An 18,620-nucleotide genomic window follows, 5' to 3' on the forward strand; every position below is an offset into this window, starting at 1 on the left:
GGCAAGGCCAAGGTCTCAGAATATTCCAAGGGGGAGAAGTCATCTCCCAGAAGCCATCAAGAGCCAGTCGTTTCTTGAGAGTATGCAGGGTTTCACCCTAAAACCACCACCTTATCTCAGTCCTGCACAGTCTCTATCTTCTGATTCTTAAATTGAGGAGAGATTCACCATCATTTTGCTCTAAAATCATATGAAATGTCTTGTGAGAATCCCAGAGCATCTGGGACTTCCCTTTAGTGTACCTGGACTGCCTCCTGTGTGTCAGAATCCCAGGTAAGATCACACACTTATATGGATCACAGGCCTGAATGGCCGTGCCCTTAAGTGCCTATAGTGGCTGAGGAAAGATTCAGTTCCTCATTCCTTAAACACCTTAAGATGTTATCCAAATGTCTAGACATTCAGGGAAGTCAGGGACTATAGAGTAGTTTTTCTAAGACATCAGGATACATTTTGTAAAGCAGAAAAGGGCACATGAGGCCAGGAACCGAGGGACAAGAATAAGGCACCAAAAGGAGTTTTGGGGGAAGGGATGGGCTGGTCTGCCAAAGGAAGAGGGCCAGGAAGTTGCCTGTGCTTCAGGCGAGAACAATACCTATATAGGTCATTAGAGGTAGGAGGGCCTAGGCCAACTAAATTGTTACTACCGTGTTAGCGGGTTGTGTCTCTTCAACCAGAGAGTTCCCGCCCATGGCTCCCATGGGATGGGAAGGGGGAAGAGGAAGGGAAATGGAAGTCCTTCCCAAATGTGCCTGGGGCTTTCTCTTAGGAAACACCAGAGGTCCTTAACATCTGGATGGCTATCTTAAGTGACAGCCACCATTATAAGGAAAAAGTCTCGCTTTCCTGCCCAACAGTGTTTCTGAGAAAGGCTCACCACTCCCTCACACCAACCCAACCCTTAACCATCTGCATTAGAACCCGCCCCATCTGATTCCTGAGCCTCCCCCATAAAAGTCCCAGAACCCCAGCCTGTTTTGCCTCTCTCTCCTATAGAGAGATGGCCTTTATTCGTCAGCTCTGACAAACTCTTGTGTGTATCTCTGCCGGGTCTCCATCTTTGATTTTTGACTTACCCATCTCTCGTTCCTTACTTCCCCTTCATTTTGGTGCCAAAACCCAGGATTGGGTTCTCTGGTGTGCCCACTTCCCTCTTCAAGGTTCACTGAGTGTCCCTGGGTCCAAATCCAGATTCCATTGTAGGACCAGGCCCTCCATTCTGCCGAACACCTCTCTGCACCCACCACCGGACATTTCAGGTAAGACCCCTGTCTCCGGTGGACCTAAACAACCTACGGGTCCCTGAAAGTGACTGTTGATCGTCTGGCACTCTCAGGGTTACCGTGTGGTTGGGGCAGCCCCAGCCACAGCTTTCACAGCTTTGGCTGATCCTTACTGTCAACCGAGTCTATAGGTGGTCTTTTATCTGGGTCCTCGGTTTTGAGAAAAAAACACCGAGAATGATTGGGAGTGGTTCCTGGTGAGACTACCTCTCAGCCTTGGGTTAATCTCTACAGGCTTTTGCCCCTTCTATGGGCTTCTGCCCCTACTCTGTAGTCCTGGCCAGGCACCCAAGTGCCTCTATGGGATCCTGCCCCAACGCTTACCCAGAAGTGGTGACAACCCCCTAAGCGTAACCATCCTCTCTACTAGGTGATATTAGAAACTGGGGGACGCTCACCTTTAAACTTACCTCCCATGTCTCACCATGGGAAGCTTCTCATCCACTCTCTCCCATAGTCCCCTAAGCTGCCTCCTGGATAACCTAGGGTCTCTCTCATCCCAGACCTAACCCCAAAAAACTTATCCACTTGTGCAATCATATGGCCTCACTATGCTTTGGATAAGACTCTAAATGGCCGCTTAATGGTGCTCTAGATCCCAATTTTATCAGAAATCTTTTCAACTATTGTCAGTGTTCAGGAAATGAAAAGAGATATCAAAGATTCAGGCCTTCTCCTCTGTACGTTCTAAGCCCTCTCTCTACAACATTGCTCTCCCACACAAGTCCTCTTAGCTCTCACCTCCCCTACACCTGCTTCTAAAGGGACAAAAGATCCTACCCAGGACTCCTTCTCCTTCGACCCAGTGGATGAGCACCAGCCATATCACAATTCTCTTTCTAATGAAGCCATGCAGCAACTGTTCCCTTGGCCCCTCCGCCTTTCTTTCCTCCTGCTACACGCTCATGGGCTGCCACTGCCCAACTCACATCTCTGTGTCCTCTAAAGTGGCTGGGGTAGGTGGTGTAATCCGGATTCATGTGCCTTTCTCTTTGTCAGATGGTTCACAGATAGAAAAGTGGCTTGGGTCTGATACTTCAAGTCCCACCACATATATCAAAGAGTTTCAATACCTGACTCAGTCATATAATTTGACCTTCCTCAATGTCCATATAATCTTGTCTAACATCCTCCTGCCCAAGGAGCTCAGGCGAGTTTGGGAGCAAGCTAGAAATTATGCTGACCTCCCCTGCCCATCCGATGGCACTGAAGCAGTCCCTGATCGGGACCCCAATTGGAATTATAATTTGCCTAGAGGAGTAACTAGCAGAAACCAATTCATTACTTGCCTCATGGCAGGACTTAGAAAGGCAGCCCAAAGGCTACCAATTATGAAAAGCTCCAGGAAACCTTCCAAGATACGAATGATCACCTGACCGAGGCTTTATTACAATATTCTAATATGGACCCTGAGACTCCAGACGAGAGACAACTACTAATGACCTACTTTTTCTCCCAGACTTTCCCCAATATTAAGGCCAAACTAAGGCACTTTGAGAGGGGCCCCCTAGCTCCCCAAGATGAGGTTCTAGAAGTGGCCTTTAAAGTATATAACGGTAGAGATGAGAAGGCCCAGAAGCAGAAATACCAGATGCTCGCTCAAGCTGACTGTCCGGCCTCAACATCTGTCCCTGGTTCCACTGGCCCATGGAAGGGTCCCTCGGGACCGCCTGGACCCTATTTTAAATGTGGTCAGATGGGTCACCGGGCTTGTATATGTCTGAAGCCTCACAAGCCTCTGGGCCCTTGTCCTAAATGCCACCAGAAGGGACACTGGGCCATTGACTGTCCTGAGCTTATAGTGGCCCCTGGCCATCTGGCCCTTCTGGTTCCCCCTTCCAATTCTTAGGACTGGCTGCAGAAGACTAATGAGGCCCAGGTCCCCATCACCCGGCCACTACCATCACTCTGCGGGAACCCCGGGGTAACTTCGTATCTCAAGTAGGCCTGTCTCCTTCCTCCTAGACACCGGGGCTACCTATCCAGTCCTCAAGGACTTCTGGGGGCCTACTACTCGTTCTATGACCTTTATTGTCAGGGGAGAGGGAAAACCTACCAACCCTTACAGACACCTAGCCTTGTTGTGCTTTGGGTAATCTAATTCTTACTCCTTTTTGGTCATTCCACAGTGCCCTGTTCCCTCACAAAGTTGGGGGCTACGCTTTCCTTCTCCCCTCATATATGCTTCCGTCCAAACTCACCTGCTGCTTCCCTGATCCTCACCCTTTCCTTAGGACCATCCCTTATTCCCTCTGCCAGTGCCTTCCCATTACCCCCTTCCAAGGTGGGCCCTACTGTCTGGGATGTTTCAAGTACTTCTATCGCCTCATACCATGAGCCCATTCACATCCATCTCAAAGATCCCCTCCATTTTCTGGCCCAATTAGAATACCCGCTCTCCTATCAAAAAATTCCTAGGCTTACAGCCTATCATTCAAGACACTTTGCGAAAGGGATTCCTTAGACCTACTCATTCGCCTTATAACACCCCCAACTTGGTAGTAAAAAATCCTAATGGCTCCTACCACCTTGTCCAAGACCTCCATTCCATCAACTCTGCGTTCATCCCAATCCATCCCATGGTAACCTATCCTTATACCCTTCTCACCACCACCATTCCTTCCAGGACCTCTTACTTCTCAGTACTAGACCTGAAAGATGCCTTCTTCTCTATTCTTCTCCATTCTCTCGAGACATTTTCACCTTTACATGGACAGACCCTGTCCATGTAAAGTTTTATAACTTCACTCAGCTGACGTGGACAATTCTACCCCAAGTGTTCTGAGACAGCCCTCATATCTTCTGACAGGCCTTGGCTAAGGATCTAGCATCCATACATCTCACTCAGGCTGTGGTACTACAGTATGTTGGTGACCTCCTTCTTTGCAGTCCTTCCTTTGAGGTCAGTCTTCAGGAACCTGGGAACTTCTTAACTTCCCTTCTGCCCATGGCTATAGGGTTTCTCCATCCAAGGTACAGCTTTCCTAGGCCTCCTCCTGACCCCTACACACAAAGCCATTACGGTTGATAGAAAGGGTCTTATCACTAATATACCAATGCCCTCTACTAAGGAAGAAATTCTCTCCTTTCTAGGTATGGCAGGATTCCTCAGAGCTTGGATTCCTTACTACTCTATATTGACTAAGTCTCTATAGGATGCAGTCTGGGGCCCACTCTCTAAACCCCTATTGCACTTTGTTATAAGGCCCTTCATAGGCTCCAGGACCTGCTCTCCATCTTCCTGATCAGAGTCTTCACTTTGGCAAAGGGGGCCTCCCTCAATGTCTATACTGACTCTAAAGACGCTTTCCACATACTTCTCTCCCACTCTGCTATTTGGAAGGAGCACGGATTCCTTACCACCAAGTTCCCTTGTGAAGGGAATAACAAGGCAGACTCTTAGGTGAGGGCCGTCCCCCAACAGCCTACTCCATCTGTGGTCTTCTGCCTTGCTAGTCCCCCAACAGACTGTTCCCCACCTGACACTCAACAGATGCTTACCTTCCTTCACAACCTCTTTCACCCTTAATACCACATCTTTAAAACAATTTCTCACTTCCCACCTTAAACTCCCTCCAGAGGACCTACAATTTCTCTCTACCCTCTCTGCCACCTGTGAAATCTGCCAAAAAAACCAATCCCACCTCAAATCTCCGCTCACCTGCCTTCCCTTGACACCAGCCAAGAGGACATCTCCCTTGCTGTGATTGGTAGCTGGGTTTCACCCCTAGGCCCTTGGTCAAGTGGTACAAATTTCTCTTGGTACTTGTCGACACCTTCTCAGGATGGGTCAAGGCTTTTCCTACCAATAATAAATGTGCCCCTTTGGTGGCCAACATCCTTGTTGAATGCATTCTTCCCCAATTCAGCCTCCCCTCCTCGCTCCAGTCTGATAATGGTCCTGAATTTACTTCCCATGTTTCATAGTCAGTAGCTAAGGCACTCAACATCTCCTGGCATTTTCATATCCCCTACCATCCTCAGTCCTCTGGCAAGGTGGGACGAACTAACTGGACCCTGAAGAACATTCTCACTAAACTATCCCTTGAATTACATTTAGATTGGACTAAACTTCTTCCCTTGGCCCTTCTTAGGTTCAAGCCCTCCCAAAGAAGCCACCCAACATCTCCCCTTTTGAGCTTCAATATGGACGGCCTATCTCCCTGCTCAGCTCACCACCCTCTGATTCTCCACTACCCCTTGCTCCTCATCTTTGCTGGCCCCTTCTTGCATACATCAGGAAACTTCTTTGGCAATACAACAATGCTGTTCTGGCAAAGCCTAGTTCTGCCTCTTCCCCTTCTCCCACTCTGTCTCCTGACAACTTGGTATTTTTTAACCTCCTCCACAGGCTCCCCTCCTCCTCTCAACTCTGCAAAATGGACTGGACCCTACCAAGTCATTCTTACCACTTCCCCAGCAGTACCGCCTTGAGGGCATCCCATATTGGGTTCATAACTCCCATTTTAAATGGTTTTCTCCCCCCTTTTATACAGTGACACCCACAGGCCCTCTCAAGCTGGGTTTCTCCAAGGCCAGAACCCCAATCTTCTTCTGGTCTCTGAGGACCACGAGGACACTGCAGAACCATGGGTACCATCCTTCCCTTTTTCACTTTTGCCCTCCTTCGTCATTCTGCACTCACCTCCCAGGAGTTACCATTCCAGTTTCTAGGAGACTTACAGCTTGGTTCTCTAGCTGCTGTGGTTTTACAGCTAAAGGGGCCTTGATCTTTTTACAGCTGAAAAAGGCAGACTTTAGCTGTACCTAGAGAAGGAATGCTATTTTTATGTCAATCAATCTGGTATAGTAAAGGACAAGATAAAACAACTGCAACAGGACCTTGAACATTGGAAACAACAGCTCTCCTCTACTGAAGGATGGCAGCTAAGTAACCCCCTTCTCCAGTGGGCACTTCCCTTCCTGACCCCATAGGCTTTCTGTTGATGCTTGACTCCTGCGTCATTAGATTGGCTCAAGACTAGATCCAAAAATCTCTAATCAAACTATAAACCGGCTTTTGTTACAGAAATACCAATCCGTCACTAAACATTGGGGCACCAGGGACGGCATTACACCACCACTCAACCTCCATCATCGTCCTAATGACATCCCAGGCCCCTAATGAGGGATTCAAAACAGCCCCTTCCCAGCAGAAAGCAGTTAGAGAAGATTGACCTATGCCCCTGTTCCCTAAGTGGCCCAATAAAAATAAAAAAGGGGGGAACATAAGGTCCTTGCTTAGCATCTGGATGGCCATCTTAAGTGACAGACACCATTTTAAGGAAAAAGTTTCACTTTCCTGCCCAAGAGTGTTTCTGAGAAAGGCTCACCACTCCCTCACACCAACCCAACCATTAACTACCCACATAAGGACCCAGCCTGAGCCTCTCCTATAAAACTCCCAGAACTCAAGCCTGTTTTGCCTGTGAATCACATGATAATTCTATGTTTAACTATTTGAAGAACTGTCTGGTTGTTTTCCAAAGAGGCTGTACCATTTTACATTCCTGCCTTTAGTATATGAGGGTTTCCAGTTTCTCCACAGCCTTGCCAGAATTTGTTATTCTCATTTTGATTCTAATCTTCCTGGTGGATATGCAGTTCTATTTCCTTGTGACTTTGATTTGTATTCCTTACTGGTTAATGATACTAAGCATTTCTTCATGTATTCCTGACAGTGATTTAGATTCACGTCAGAATCAGATTCAGAGTCCTGAATAGGAAACATTCCATAGAATTGGTATTTAGAAGTCCAGATTCAATACAAAAACAGAGAACAAGCCCAGTTATTTTTTATAGATCTTTATTTCACTTTATTAGCTCTTATCACTGTTCAAGGTGATAGCCATGAACTGGGAAATTTTAAATCAGTAACCTAATTAGTGGAATGGGATTCAGAATTTAGATGTCAGGGGTCTGAAGTCAAGAAGCTTCCTAAATTAAACTTAAATGCTAAAACTATACACTTATCAGTTCTAACCAAGGTAAGCCAGAGGGGCTGGGGAGGTGGCTCAAGCGGTAGCGCGCTCGCCTAGCATGCGTGGGGCCCGGGTTCGATCCTCAGAAGCACCACATACCAACAAAGATGTTGTGTCCGCCGAGAACTAAGAAAAAATAAATAAATGTTAAAATTCTCTCTCTCTCTCTCTCTCTCTGTCCCCCTCTCTCTCACTCTCTCTTAAAAAAAAAAATTTATATAAAAAAAAAAAAGGTAAGCCAGAGACTTGATTCCATGAGGATGACTACATCTTTGTTATACAGTGGGTTGTCCCTGGGTCATTCCCCTACAGAGGGGTTAGAAGATGTGCAGCAGGTTAAGTATCCAGGCCTGGTGCCAGACCCTTGACATAATCCAGAGTAAACCCAAGAAAGTTACATATTGAGGAGACAGAATCAATTTTCACTATGTTCAGGAATGCCTATACTCAAATTTACTTTTATAGAAACCACTCTGAGAAACATCACCACAAAGCCAAGCTTCGAAAGATCAAGGATCATCTAGTTCATGAAGTAGAAATACGAAATAAGAGAATTAAACAACTTGAAGAAGAAGCTGGACTCCTGCAACAAAAAATTGAGACGGTGAGAAAGAGAGAAAAGTATATAATGACACTGGTGGTTAGCCATTTAGAGAATGCCCACTCATTTGTAAATTAATTTGTGGACTCTTCAGAGCCCTCGTTTTCTTTTTATGTCATCATTTTTCCATGTAAGTAATTATTTAAGTCCTACCAAACAGTATCTAAGACTCATAGTGTTGCTAAACTAAATTGAACACTGAAAATAGTCTGCACTGCCAATTTATGCTTGTCTTGCCTTCAAACGAAAATATCTTTTCTTAGATACTCTTCAGCAAAGACTTCCAAACTACCCTCATTAACTAACTCATTCATGTTTTAAGTCCCCCGTGTTTTGTCTCAAGCCTCAGTGTCAGTTTTAATGGCATTGAAAACAGGTAATCCTGATTTCTTTATCAGTTCTTGATTAGCACCTTCAAGCTTTTTCTAAATATCCCTGATTTCTTTATGCTTGTCTTATTGGTCTTGTGACTTATGGGCATATGGATAAGAAAGAAATTGGACAAGACAAGTGGAATTGCATGCAGAATAGTCTTTTTTTTTTTTAAGATAGAGTGAGAGAGGAGAGAGAGAGAGAGAATTTTTTAATATTTATTTTTTAGTTATTGGCGAACACAACATCTTTGTTTGCATGTGGTGCTGAGGATCGAACCCAGGCCACACGCATGCAAGGCAAGCGCGCTACCGCTTGAGCCACATCCCCAGCCCCGCATGCAGAATAGTCTTGAGATGTTTAAGCTACATAAATTAAAAATGGAGAGCAACTTCCAGGCATGGTGGCATAATAGGCTTGTAATCCCAGCAACTTGCCGCAGTTTCTGGCTGGGCACACAATCACGAGCCACTTACAGCTTTGTAGATTCAAACAGCAATTCTTTATTCCCGAACTCACACCGGCCCTCTACCAACACGTTCTGGGGAAAAATCGTTCTGCCACAAAATTCACGTACTCCACCAGGCTTTGAATCCCAAATACTTTATGAATCCCATGAGAACTCAACGGGAACTCAGGCAGCAGGATGCGCCCTATTCCCAGCAGGAATAACCTGGAACCGCCCTAAACCCAGATTGTTCTAAACCGGGAATGCCCTAAACCCAAGGAGCAGGATACTCCCTAAAACCTGATCCGCCCTAATCCAGTAGGATCCTCCTTAAACCCGGATCCACCCTGATCCTTGAGCAGGGTCACCTTTCTCAAGCATACATGCAATGTCACAGAGAATGTCCAAGGCAAGTCCATTTCCACGAGTCCTTCCTCTAAGCAACATGGGGTACGCTGGCAAGGAAATTTCAATGCGTCATTCCTACTTGGCAATGGCTCTCAGCAGCAACTCAGGAGTGAGGGAGCAGGATTGCAAGTTCAAGGCTAGCCTAAGCAATTTAGCAAGATCCTGTCTCAAAATAAAAAATAAGAAAAAGGTCTGGGGATGTAGTTCAGTGGTAAAGCACCCTTGGGTTCAAACCCCAGGATCAAAAAAAAAAAAAACAACTGACATCAATAGTGTTTTCCCATTCTGGGATCTCTAGTCCATTTCAGAATTTTGAAAACTGGCTGAGCATGGTGGTGCATGCATGTAATCCCAGTGGCTTGGGAGGCTGAGGCAGCCTCAAAGCCAGCCTCAGCAATTTAGCAAGGCTCTAAGCAACTAGATGAGACCTGTCTCTAAAAAAAATACAAAAAAAGGGCTGGGGATGTGCCTCAGAGGTTAAGCGCCTCTCAGTTCAATCCCCAGTACCAAAAAAAAAAAAAAAAAAAGAATTTTGAAAATTCTTTTATATAAATATACTCATTTATATCCCCACCTAAATTTTTTTGTATCTCTGATGCCAAAGATACCAAAACAATTTATGTAATTTCAGATATTCATTCACTACCATGGGACTTGGGTCAAGAATCCCTAGACTGGGACTGGGGTGGTAAAGTGCTCGCCTGGCATGCATGAGGCACTGGGTTCAATCCTCAGCACCACATAAAAATAAAATAAAGAGAAGTAAATGAAGATAAAAAGTTTAAAAAAAAGAATCTCTAGACTACACACAGTACAACTTTTTTTTTTCTCTCTGTAGTACTGGAGATTGAGTCCAGGGGCACTCTACCACGCAGCTATATCCCTGACCCTTTATATTTTTATTTTTAGGTAGGGTCTTGCTAAATTGCCAAGGCTGACCTTGAACTTTTCAGTCCTTCTGCCTCAGTCTGCTGAGTAGCTGGAATTACTGGTATGGACCACTACACCTGGTTTACATAGTCATTTATTTGTTAATATGGACGCCTGGATTCTCATTTTATTTGTTGAGTTATAATCTGTTACTATCATTATTGATTTTGGTGTCTAAGTTGTGTCAGATTTGACCTAAAGTAGCTCACCTTGAACTTTTGGACTTCCAAATAACAGATTGCAGGGATGTGCCACTGTGCCCGAAGACCAATGCTTTCTTGTACTACCTGCCTCTACTTCTATGCTTATATGTAAAACAGCTTTCAGCAGATTTGCTTCCTTTCTTCCTGACTGTACTGGGTTGAATAGTGTTCCCCAGAATTCATGTCTACCCAAAACATCAGATTGTGACCTTATTTGGAAACAGGATGTTTACAGATGTAATTAGTTAAAATGAGGTTATCCTGGGATAGGGTGAATACTAAATCCAATCTGATTGGTTCTCTTATAAGAAGAAGGGAAGACAGGGGAAGAACATTGATGGTGATGGGGACAAAGTTTGGAATGATGTAACTAAACCAAGAAACACTGAGCTGTGCTGGCTACCACTCAAAATCAGGAGAAAAGCAGGGAACAGAAGCTTCCTCTGAGGGCTGAGGGTGTGTCTCAGCATTAAAGCAATTGCCTACCATGAAGAAGGCCCTGGGTTTGAGTCTCAGTATTGCAAGGAAAAATCAGCCAACCAAAAAAACACTACATGTGAGCTTTTAGAAAGAATTAACCCTGCTAACATCTTAATTTCAGACTTGCAGCCCTCCAGAACTGAAAGAAAATTAATTTCTGTTGTTTTAAGCACTCAGTTTGTGGTAATTTGACATGCCAGGCCTAGAAAGCTAATGCACTGACTAGGTCTCCAGGAAATATACTGCAAATTGCAAATAAGGAGGGCTAAGAAAGTAATTTGGTCTTTTGTTCACACCATTAAAGAGTTCTGTGGGCTTTAGCTTTAGAACAGATACGGATTCAAATTCTAGCTCTGACTTTTAGTTCTTTGACTTTGGACCAGTTTCTGTGTATCATTTCCTTTATTGGTAACATGGAATCTCCACCTCATATGTAAACATAAAATTCCTAACGTGGTTTATATTAAAATTTTCATTGATATTATTATTTTCCCTTTTCTTGGGGTATGATCTCTAAGAATCATATTAATGGGTGGATATATAGTTTCACAAGACAAATTGTTAGAATTAAAAATAGTTCATGGCACAGGCCTGTAATCCCAGTGGCTCAGGAGGCTGAGGCAGGAGGATTATATGTTCAAAGCCAGCCTCAGCAACTTAGTGAGGCCCTGAGCAATTTAGCGAGACCCTGTCTCTAAATAAAATATTAAAAAGTTCAGGGTTCACTGGTTAAGCACCCATGAGTTTAATTCCTGGTACCAAAAAAAAAAAAAAAAAAAAAAAGTTCATTGAAGACTGATGTGAGCGTTTTTAATACAACAGTACTATAAACCTGGGACTTTTGATTTTAACCTATTTTCGGACCAACAGATCAGAGCCCTGAGGATAAAAACATTAGGTTTATCTTCTGCGTCTCCAAAAATAAATGTCTCTTTTTTTGGCTTCATCTCTTCGGCCTTCTCAATATGCAGCAAGCTAACTGAGTCCTCTAATTGTTGTACCCATCCAAACCAGATTTACCCCAATATTTTACCTTATCACCATAGCAGGAATCCCTATTTTTTAAAAAAAATTCTATATTTACCAATACCTATCTATGAACTCTTTCACCACAAAAAATATGTGGTGTTTCCTAAGGACAGGGTAAATGTCCCCATCTAATATCCTTTTTAATTCATTTATTACAGGATAGGGTATATTGTCTATGGCTGCTTCTATTCTCAACCCTTATCAAAACAACTACAATGCAGATGGACATGTATTAAATATCTTTAAATAATAACAAGTGAGGTATTATTAGGCATTGAATGGTCCTGGAGAAGGACTTTAAAATGCAGAATGGTTTGTTTCAGAACATAATCTAACCTCCTTCCTTTCATATCTTAAATAATAGATGGACAGTCTTTTCTTGAGCAATCAACACTAGTATCTTCATTAGTATCTTATTTAGAACTTACTGTGTGTGTGTGTGTGTGTGTGTGTGTGTGTGTGTGTGTGTGTGTCTGTGTGTGGTAGATACTGGGGACTGAACCCAGGGCAGGCCTGGTGCTAGGTAAGCACTCTACCACTGAGCTACATCCCCAGCCCTTATTAATATCTTATTGAAAAGAAGCAAAAAGTTGGGCTGGGAATGTGGCTCAGGCGGTAGCGTGCTCGCGTGGCATGCGTGCGGCCCGGGTTCGGTCCTCAGCACCACATACCAACAAAGATGTTGTGTCCACCGAGAACTAAGAAATAAATATTAAAAATTCTCTCTCTCTCTCTCTCTCTCTCTCTCTCTCTCAAAAAAGAAAGAGAAGCAAAAAGTTGCCCCTCTTTTTTTAATATTTATTTTTTAGCTTTAGGTGGACACAATATCTTTATTTTACATTTATGTGGTGCTGAGGATCGAACCCAGTGCCTTGTGCATGCTAGACGAGCGCTCTATCATCCCAGCCCCAAAGTTGCCTTCTTAACTCTATGATTCACCCACTTGCCCAATGTTGTTATTCTCCCTTCCCCACTTGTTCCCATCACTGGCAGGTGAGGAACAAAAATTGGAAAGATGAAAGTACTTCCCCGTTACAATTTGCAGGTCATCGGTGAAGTGAGACCAACAATTCTATATTTACCAATACCTATCTAAGAACTCTTTCAGCTATGGGGGAATATTAGTATTATTTCACCAAATGTACTCCTTTATCATTTTAGCCATAACTTCAGTACCTCTTGCCTTGGAAGAAAATCACTGGTAGAAAGTGAAACATGGTGTTGGGCTTGAAGGCATTTCAGCATCATTCCTTCCGCAGTAGGCTCTACTCTTGGCTGTCAGGCATGGCTTGCCATGCCAGCTGGGATCCTGACTCTGCCTGACCAGGTGGCTAAATTCCCATCTTCCTCCCTCTGCCTTTAAAGGAATACAACTACAGTGCAGATGGACATGTATTAAATGGGGGAAATTTAAATATGGAGCTTCAAAAAAATTCAGTCATATTTGTTGGAGGTTTTTGATCCCTATGTAATTAGAATACATCTAAGAGAGGGGAAAGATAATACAGGTAAGAGCACTGGGATTTTAGGAGAAGTTGAGGTTCAGATCTTCTTAATGTTACTGCAAAAGAATGATTAAACCTCCAAACAAAAATACATCACATATAAAATAAATAGAAGTATATCTAGCTATAATGAATGACCATGTCACCAAACAGAAACAGACTAGAGGACAGGAAAGAGAGTAAACAAGAGAAGTTTGTTGTTAGGACTTAGAAACAGGCGGAAGTTCTTTAACTCTTTCTCTTGCTGTGAATCCCTAGGAGAAGGCATTCCAGGCCCAGATCACCGTCCAAAATGATAATCTGATCATAGAAAAAAGGGAGCTTCTGAAGCAAGTCATGGACCAAGAAGAAATAATCCGCAACAACAAACAAATAATCTCATCAGTCAAGAGCAAGTAGGTGCAATCCCACTGGGCAGCCAGTAGACACCGCTAAGAGGTTGTTTCTCCTTCAACAAAGAAATGGTTGCAGAGGCTGTCCTTTGAGTTTGTGGCTTATCCTATAACTCTTCCTCTGATGTCTGCTGTTTTCGGCAGATCATGCAAGCAGCAGAACTTGTGAAATTAGAAAGAATATCATGGACCAGGCGGGCCAGCCATTCATATAGGCTCTCTCACAGAGGACCCAGATATGTGCATTCTGGCCAGCCTCATTGTGTGTGTCAATGCTCCTTTTTTATCATTTGATACCTATGGAATTAAAGTAGACCAGAGAATTACACTCATAGGAAGGACATAAATGCATGAATCCCACAGGATATGACATTAATTTTTAATGAGAAATATTCAAAGAGGAAAAGAATTTAGATACAAGCTGGCTCGAGCATTCTCTCCTCCATGGGAAAATTTACAGTCAAAAATATTCTTAGAGCAAGAACAAGAACAAAGAGAATGGGTTGATCTTAACAGATAATGTCATCTATGACAATTATGTTTGAGAACTACAATGATTGAGAACTTACTATATGCTAGACACTGTTCTAAGCTCACTCTCTCTGGACTCATTTAACCTTAACACTAACCCCAGGAGGGAGGTAGTAACATTAGCTTTAGTTTACAGATGAGGAACCCAAGCTCCACAGAGGTCAGGGAAGTCACCTAGACTGGTTAGTAGTCAAGCAGCATGTGAACCTTGGCAGCCTGGCCCAAGACTCCAGCACCATACCTGTCAGCTACTTTGGGCACATGCTCCTTAGGGCACACGTGGAAAGCCTCTGATTATCTTTTACTGTTTGTATTTCCCCTTTTATACAGATAAAGCATTGTCCATCTCAAACTATGTCATAGTTTCTGAAGTAAGTTTACAGATGGGGAAACTGAGGCTCAGATTTATAATTTGCTAAGGGTCACTCAAATAACAAGTTGCAGAACGAGAAATCAAACATGAATCTCTAATCAAATCTATTATACTGCCAAGTCTCCCAAATAACTGCAGCCCTGAGAGCCTAAGATAGTGGAAAAGAGATCAGGCTTCCTTCGAAGTCTTAAAGATCTGCTTGGCATCCCAGTTCTACAAATTTCTGTTTTTATGTTCTTAACCAAGTTCCTGTCCTCTCTCTCTCAGCCTCAGTTTTCTCAGCTGTAAGAAAGGCTTCATAACAATATATGTTTTATGAGGTTGTTCTGAAGATTAAGTGAGCTAATATGTGAAAAATGTTTAGTGTTTAATGTGTGAGCAGGTCACATTGCCTAAGTACATGGTGACTAGCTAGTAAGTGGCTGCTGCTGCTAATACTATTTCTACTTCTCCATGAGAACTCAGAATCAGATTAGTTTAAGATGAGAGCCAGAAGCAAGATGTGTAGTTAGGATATTTGAAGGGATATGGTCTTTTGTTTCAATCCTTCCCCTAGAGTCATACCTTAAATTTCTCAAGGTCTGGAGTTCATATACTCATGCATGTGTATTTAATAACCATTTACAGACCAGAAGCTTATTGTTTTTTAGTTGATCATATAATATGGTAAGAATTCTTCTGCCAAACTTAGTCTAAATTCTGGACAGTAGTCCAAGACCCAGAGACAGTGGGATGTGGAACATAGTGTTGGGCTTTCAAAAATGATGCAGAATTTCTAGGGAGGGTGGGTAGCTTAGTGGTTGAGCAAATGCTGAGAATGCAAAAGGTCCCAGGTTTGATCCCCAGTACTGCCCCTCCCCCCAAAAGAAAGAAAGAAAGAAAGAAAAAGACATTTCTAGCTATGTCTCTGATTTATACTGTTGTTAGAGCACTTTTCCTGGATAAAGAAAATAAGCAATTACAGGAAAATCATTTCCGGCTCATGCAGCAAGTTAGCTTCTTAGAGCGCATTATATGGAACATCCAGATTCGCAGAAAAGAGGTAAGATATGCACTTTTTATTGGGTCCTTAATCTGAATATTAGTTGCTAAGTTTGCTGTACCCTCTCTTCTCTTCAACTTCATATAGCTCTAGTTGTGCTCTTGGCTTCATGGTGGGTTGTAGCAAAGAGGCTCCTTGGCTACACATATACCAGGGTAGCAACCCCTGCAAATGCTGTTGACCAACTCTGCTCTTCATTGGGTCAGCTTTAAAACTCACTGATGTGATTCCAAAGCAATTCGTGTATGACTCTGAGCTTCTTTAACATATTATATAGTGGTTATTGCTGTTTTTCTTTTCTATCTCATTAATTCTGCAGTGAGATCCTAGAGAGCAACAACTGTAGTTCATATATTGCTGTATCTGCAGATAGATGCTCCACAGATATTTGAGAATGAATGAACGTTAAATGTTTTCATATATATGCCTCATACTCAGCAACCTTGTTCATAATGTATTACTCTAGCACATTAGGAAAGAAAGGTGAGGAAGTCTTGAGTTCAGAGAAGTTAAGTGAAACTAGCCTATTAAAGAATCAAGACAACAGAGCACCCTAGTCCAAGAAAAGCAATTATGTTCCAAAAATTCAGACAAGTAGCCAAGTTTAGAGAGAGGCAGAAAGTAATACAGGGTGAGACAAGGTCAAGAGTCTGGATGATAAGCAGGTTAGAAAGAGGGACTTCAGTAGGAAGAATTATATTCTGAATCCAAGGCAGAGGCTATTTTCTTCCTTCCCTGGTTTGTATCATTTGTAAGACATCCCTTCCCAGGATACTTAACAGTAGATCCTGCTTGTTGGGCACTATTGTTGAGAATGCACCTTTACTCTCAAAAGGGTAACTGCTTCTAAGCTATGCTAGTTGTTTTGAATAGTTCATCAAAAGTAGAATTTTCAGCTGGGTGCAGAGGCGCACACCTGTGATCTCTGCAACTGGGGAGACTGGAGGCAAGAGGATCACAAGTTCAAGGCCAGCCCAGGTAAGTTAGCAAGACCCTAAGCAGCTTAGTCTCAAAATAAAAAAGTAAAAAGGGCTGGATATATGGCTCAGTGGTTGAGTGTCCCTGGGTTCAATCTTTGGTTCCAGAAAAGAAAGAAAGAAACCAGATATAAAAGGGTACATATTATAGGATCATATGATCCCATTTATATGAAATGTCCAGAATAAGAAAATCCATAAAGTCAGCAAATATGTTAGTGATTGGCAGGAGAGAGGAATGGGAAGTGACTGCTCATGGGTGTGGGGCTTTTTTGGAGGGTGATAAAAATGTTCTGGAATCAGTGTTGATGGTTGCATAAAACTGTGAATACATAGAAAAGCACTGAATCAAGCTTTTTTTTTTTGTGGGAGGGGTTACTGGGAATTGAACCCAGGGTGACTTACCACTGAATTACATCCCCAGTCCATTTTAAATTTTTTGCTTTGAGACAGGATCTCACTAAGTTGCTTGGGCCTCACCAAGTGGCTGAGGCTGGCTTTGAAGTTGGAATCCTCCTGCCTCAGCTCCTAAATTGCTGTGATTACAGGCATGTGCCACCATACCCAGCTCTTCCAAGCATTTTTAAAGGGTGAACTTTGTGGTATGTGATTTATTTGTCAACAATGCTATTATAACAACAAAAAATAAGACCCTTGTATATGTTCTCCAAATATGAACAGAAGAAAGATGAAGACAGAATGTATAAAAACATGTGTGTAAAAACTAGAAAGATAGGCAGACAGAGACAGACTATGTATATAATCTATATATTATATGGATAGTTTATATAAATATATATAGCGATCAATATAGACTATATATGGGAGAGAGAGAGAGCCTGACTTACTGATAGTGTTGTTCAAGCAACTTTTCATTCTATACCCTTTTATGCTTTTTGTTGTGTGTAGTATATTCAGATATTATAGCTATATTATATATTCATATGTATAAATTCTAGAATCATACTTGCCAAAGGCCAATGCTCGGCTTGGCACCAGAATCACGAGGCACTCACAGCTTTGTAGGTTCAAACAGCAATTCTTTATTCCAGCTCTCACACCACCTCCACACAGGTCCAGGGGCAAACGCGTTCTCTCGTCTCCCGCACAATTCACCTACTCCACGAGGCTCTCTCCAAATCCCATTTTAATCTCACGAGAACTCAATGGGAACAAGCAGCAGGAACACCCTAATCCCAGCAATAATCTTCAACTTCCAACTTCCCTAAAACCCATTATCTTAAACTGGCAACGCCTTAAACTCAAGGAGCCGGTTACTTCCTCAAACCTGATCAGCTCTAAACCCGAATCCACCTTGGTCCTTGAGCAAGGTCACCTTATTAAAGCATGCATGCAATGTTCCATCGAATGTCCTCTAAGCAGCATGGGGTACGCTTGGCAAGGAAATTTCGATGCGTCATTCCTACTTGGTAATGGCCCTCAGCATCTCCCCCCTTCTGATTAATTAAACAACAAGCAATGTGGCTTAGGACCGTGCCTGGTAGGTTGTCCAATTCAACATATGGTTCTTACCCGTCATCGGATGAACTGACCTCTAGGCGTCAGTCCCCTGTCTTAGGTTGAATCCACTGCAATCAGATCAACCCGTCGCTGACTACCGGTCCAGCATTCAGCCATGCTTGTGGATAGGCCTAAGCACCAGTGGGGGGGTGAGGTTCTTGCCTCACCTCTGTTGGCCCCCAAATTTAACCTTGGTGCCAGTGGGGGGGTGAGGTTCTTGCCTCACCTCTGTTGGCCCCCAAATTTTAGACCATCACTAGTAGAAGGGAGGAAGATACAGAAATGCCACGACACCAAGCCAATTGACGGCTCCTTTGGAAAAATTGCATCACTGGTGACACCATCAGCAAAGATGCCAGCATTACCACAATTAACATGGGGTGCGCTGGCAAGGAAATTGCATCACTGGTGACACCATCAGCAAAAATATGCCAGCAGTACCACAAATCGCTGCACCAGACAATAGTTCAAAATGCATGCAACTGATATATAGTCCAGTCAGGTTCTGCAGGCAGTTCAAAGTGGAAGAGTCTATCAATATGTC

General features: G+C 43.2%; 1 protein-coding gene across 5 annotated transcripts in view; it reads left to right on the forward strand.

Moving 5' to 3' along the window:
- The window catches only part of Ccdc30 (coiled-coil domain containing 30), a 136,117-nt gene that overhangs the window by 113,481 nt on the left and 4,016 nt on the right, over window positions 1–18,620 (forward strand). For all 5 annotated transcript variants that reach the window (XM_078026063.1, XM_078026060.1, XM_078026062.1 and 2 more), the window contains 3 exons: window positions 7,730–7,868; window positions 13,499–13,635; window positions 15,464–15,578. In XM_078026063.1, coding sequence (XP_077882189.1) covers window positions 7,730–7,868; window positions 13,499–13,635; window positions 15,464–15,578 — 391 coding nt within the window. The remainder of the gene's footprint in view (window positions 1–7,729; window positions 7,869–13,498; window positions 13,636–15,463; window positions 15,579–18,620) is intronic.

The sequence above is a fragment of the Ictidomys tridecemlineatus genome, chromosome 11 (genome assembly GCF_052094955.1).
Source record: "Ictidomys tridecemlineatus isolate mIctTri1 chromosome 11, mIctTri1.hap1, whole genome shotgun sequence".
Lineage (NCBI taxonomy): Eukaryota > Metazoa > Chordata > Mammalia > Rodentia > Sciuridae > Ictidomys > Ictidomys tridecemlineatus.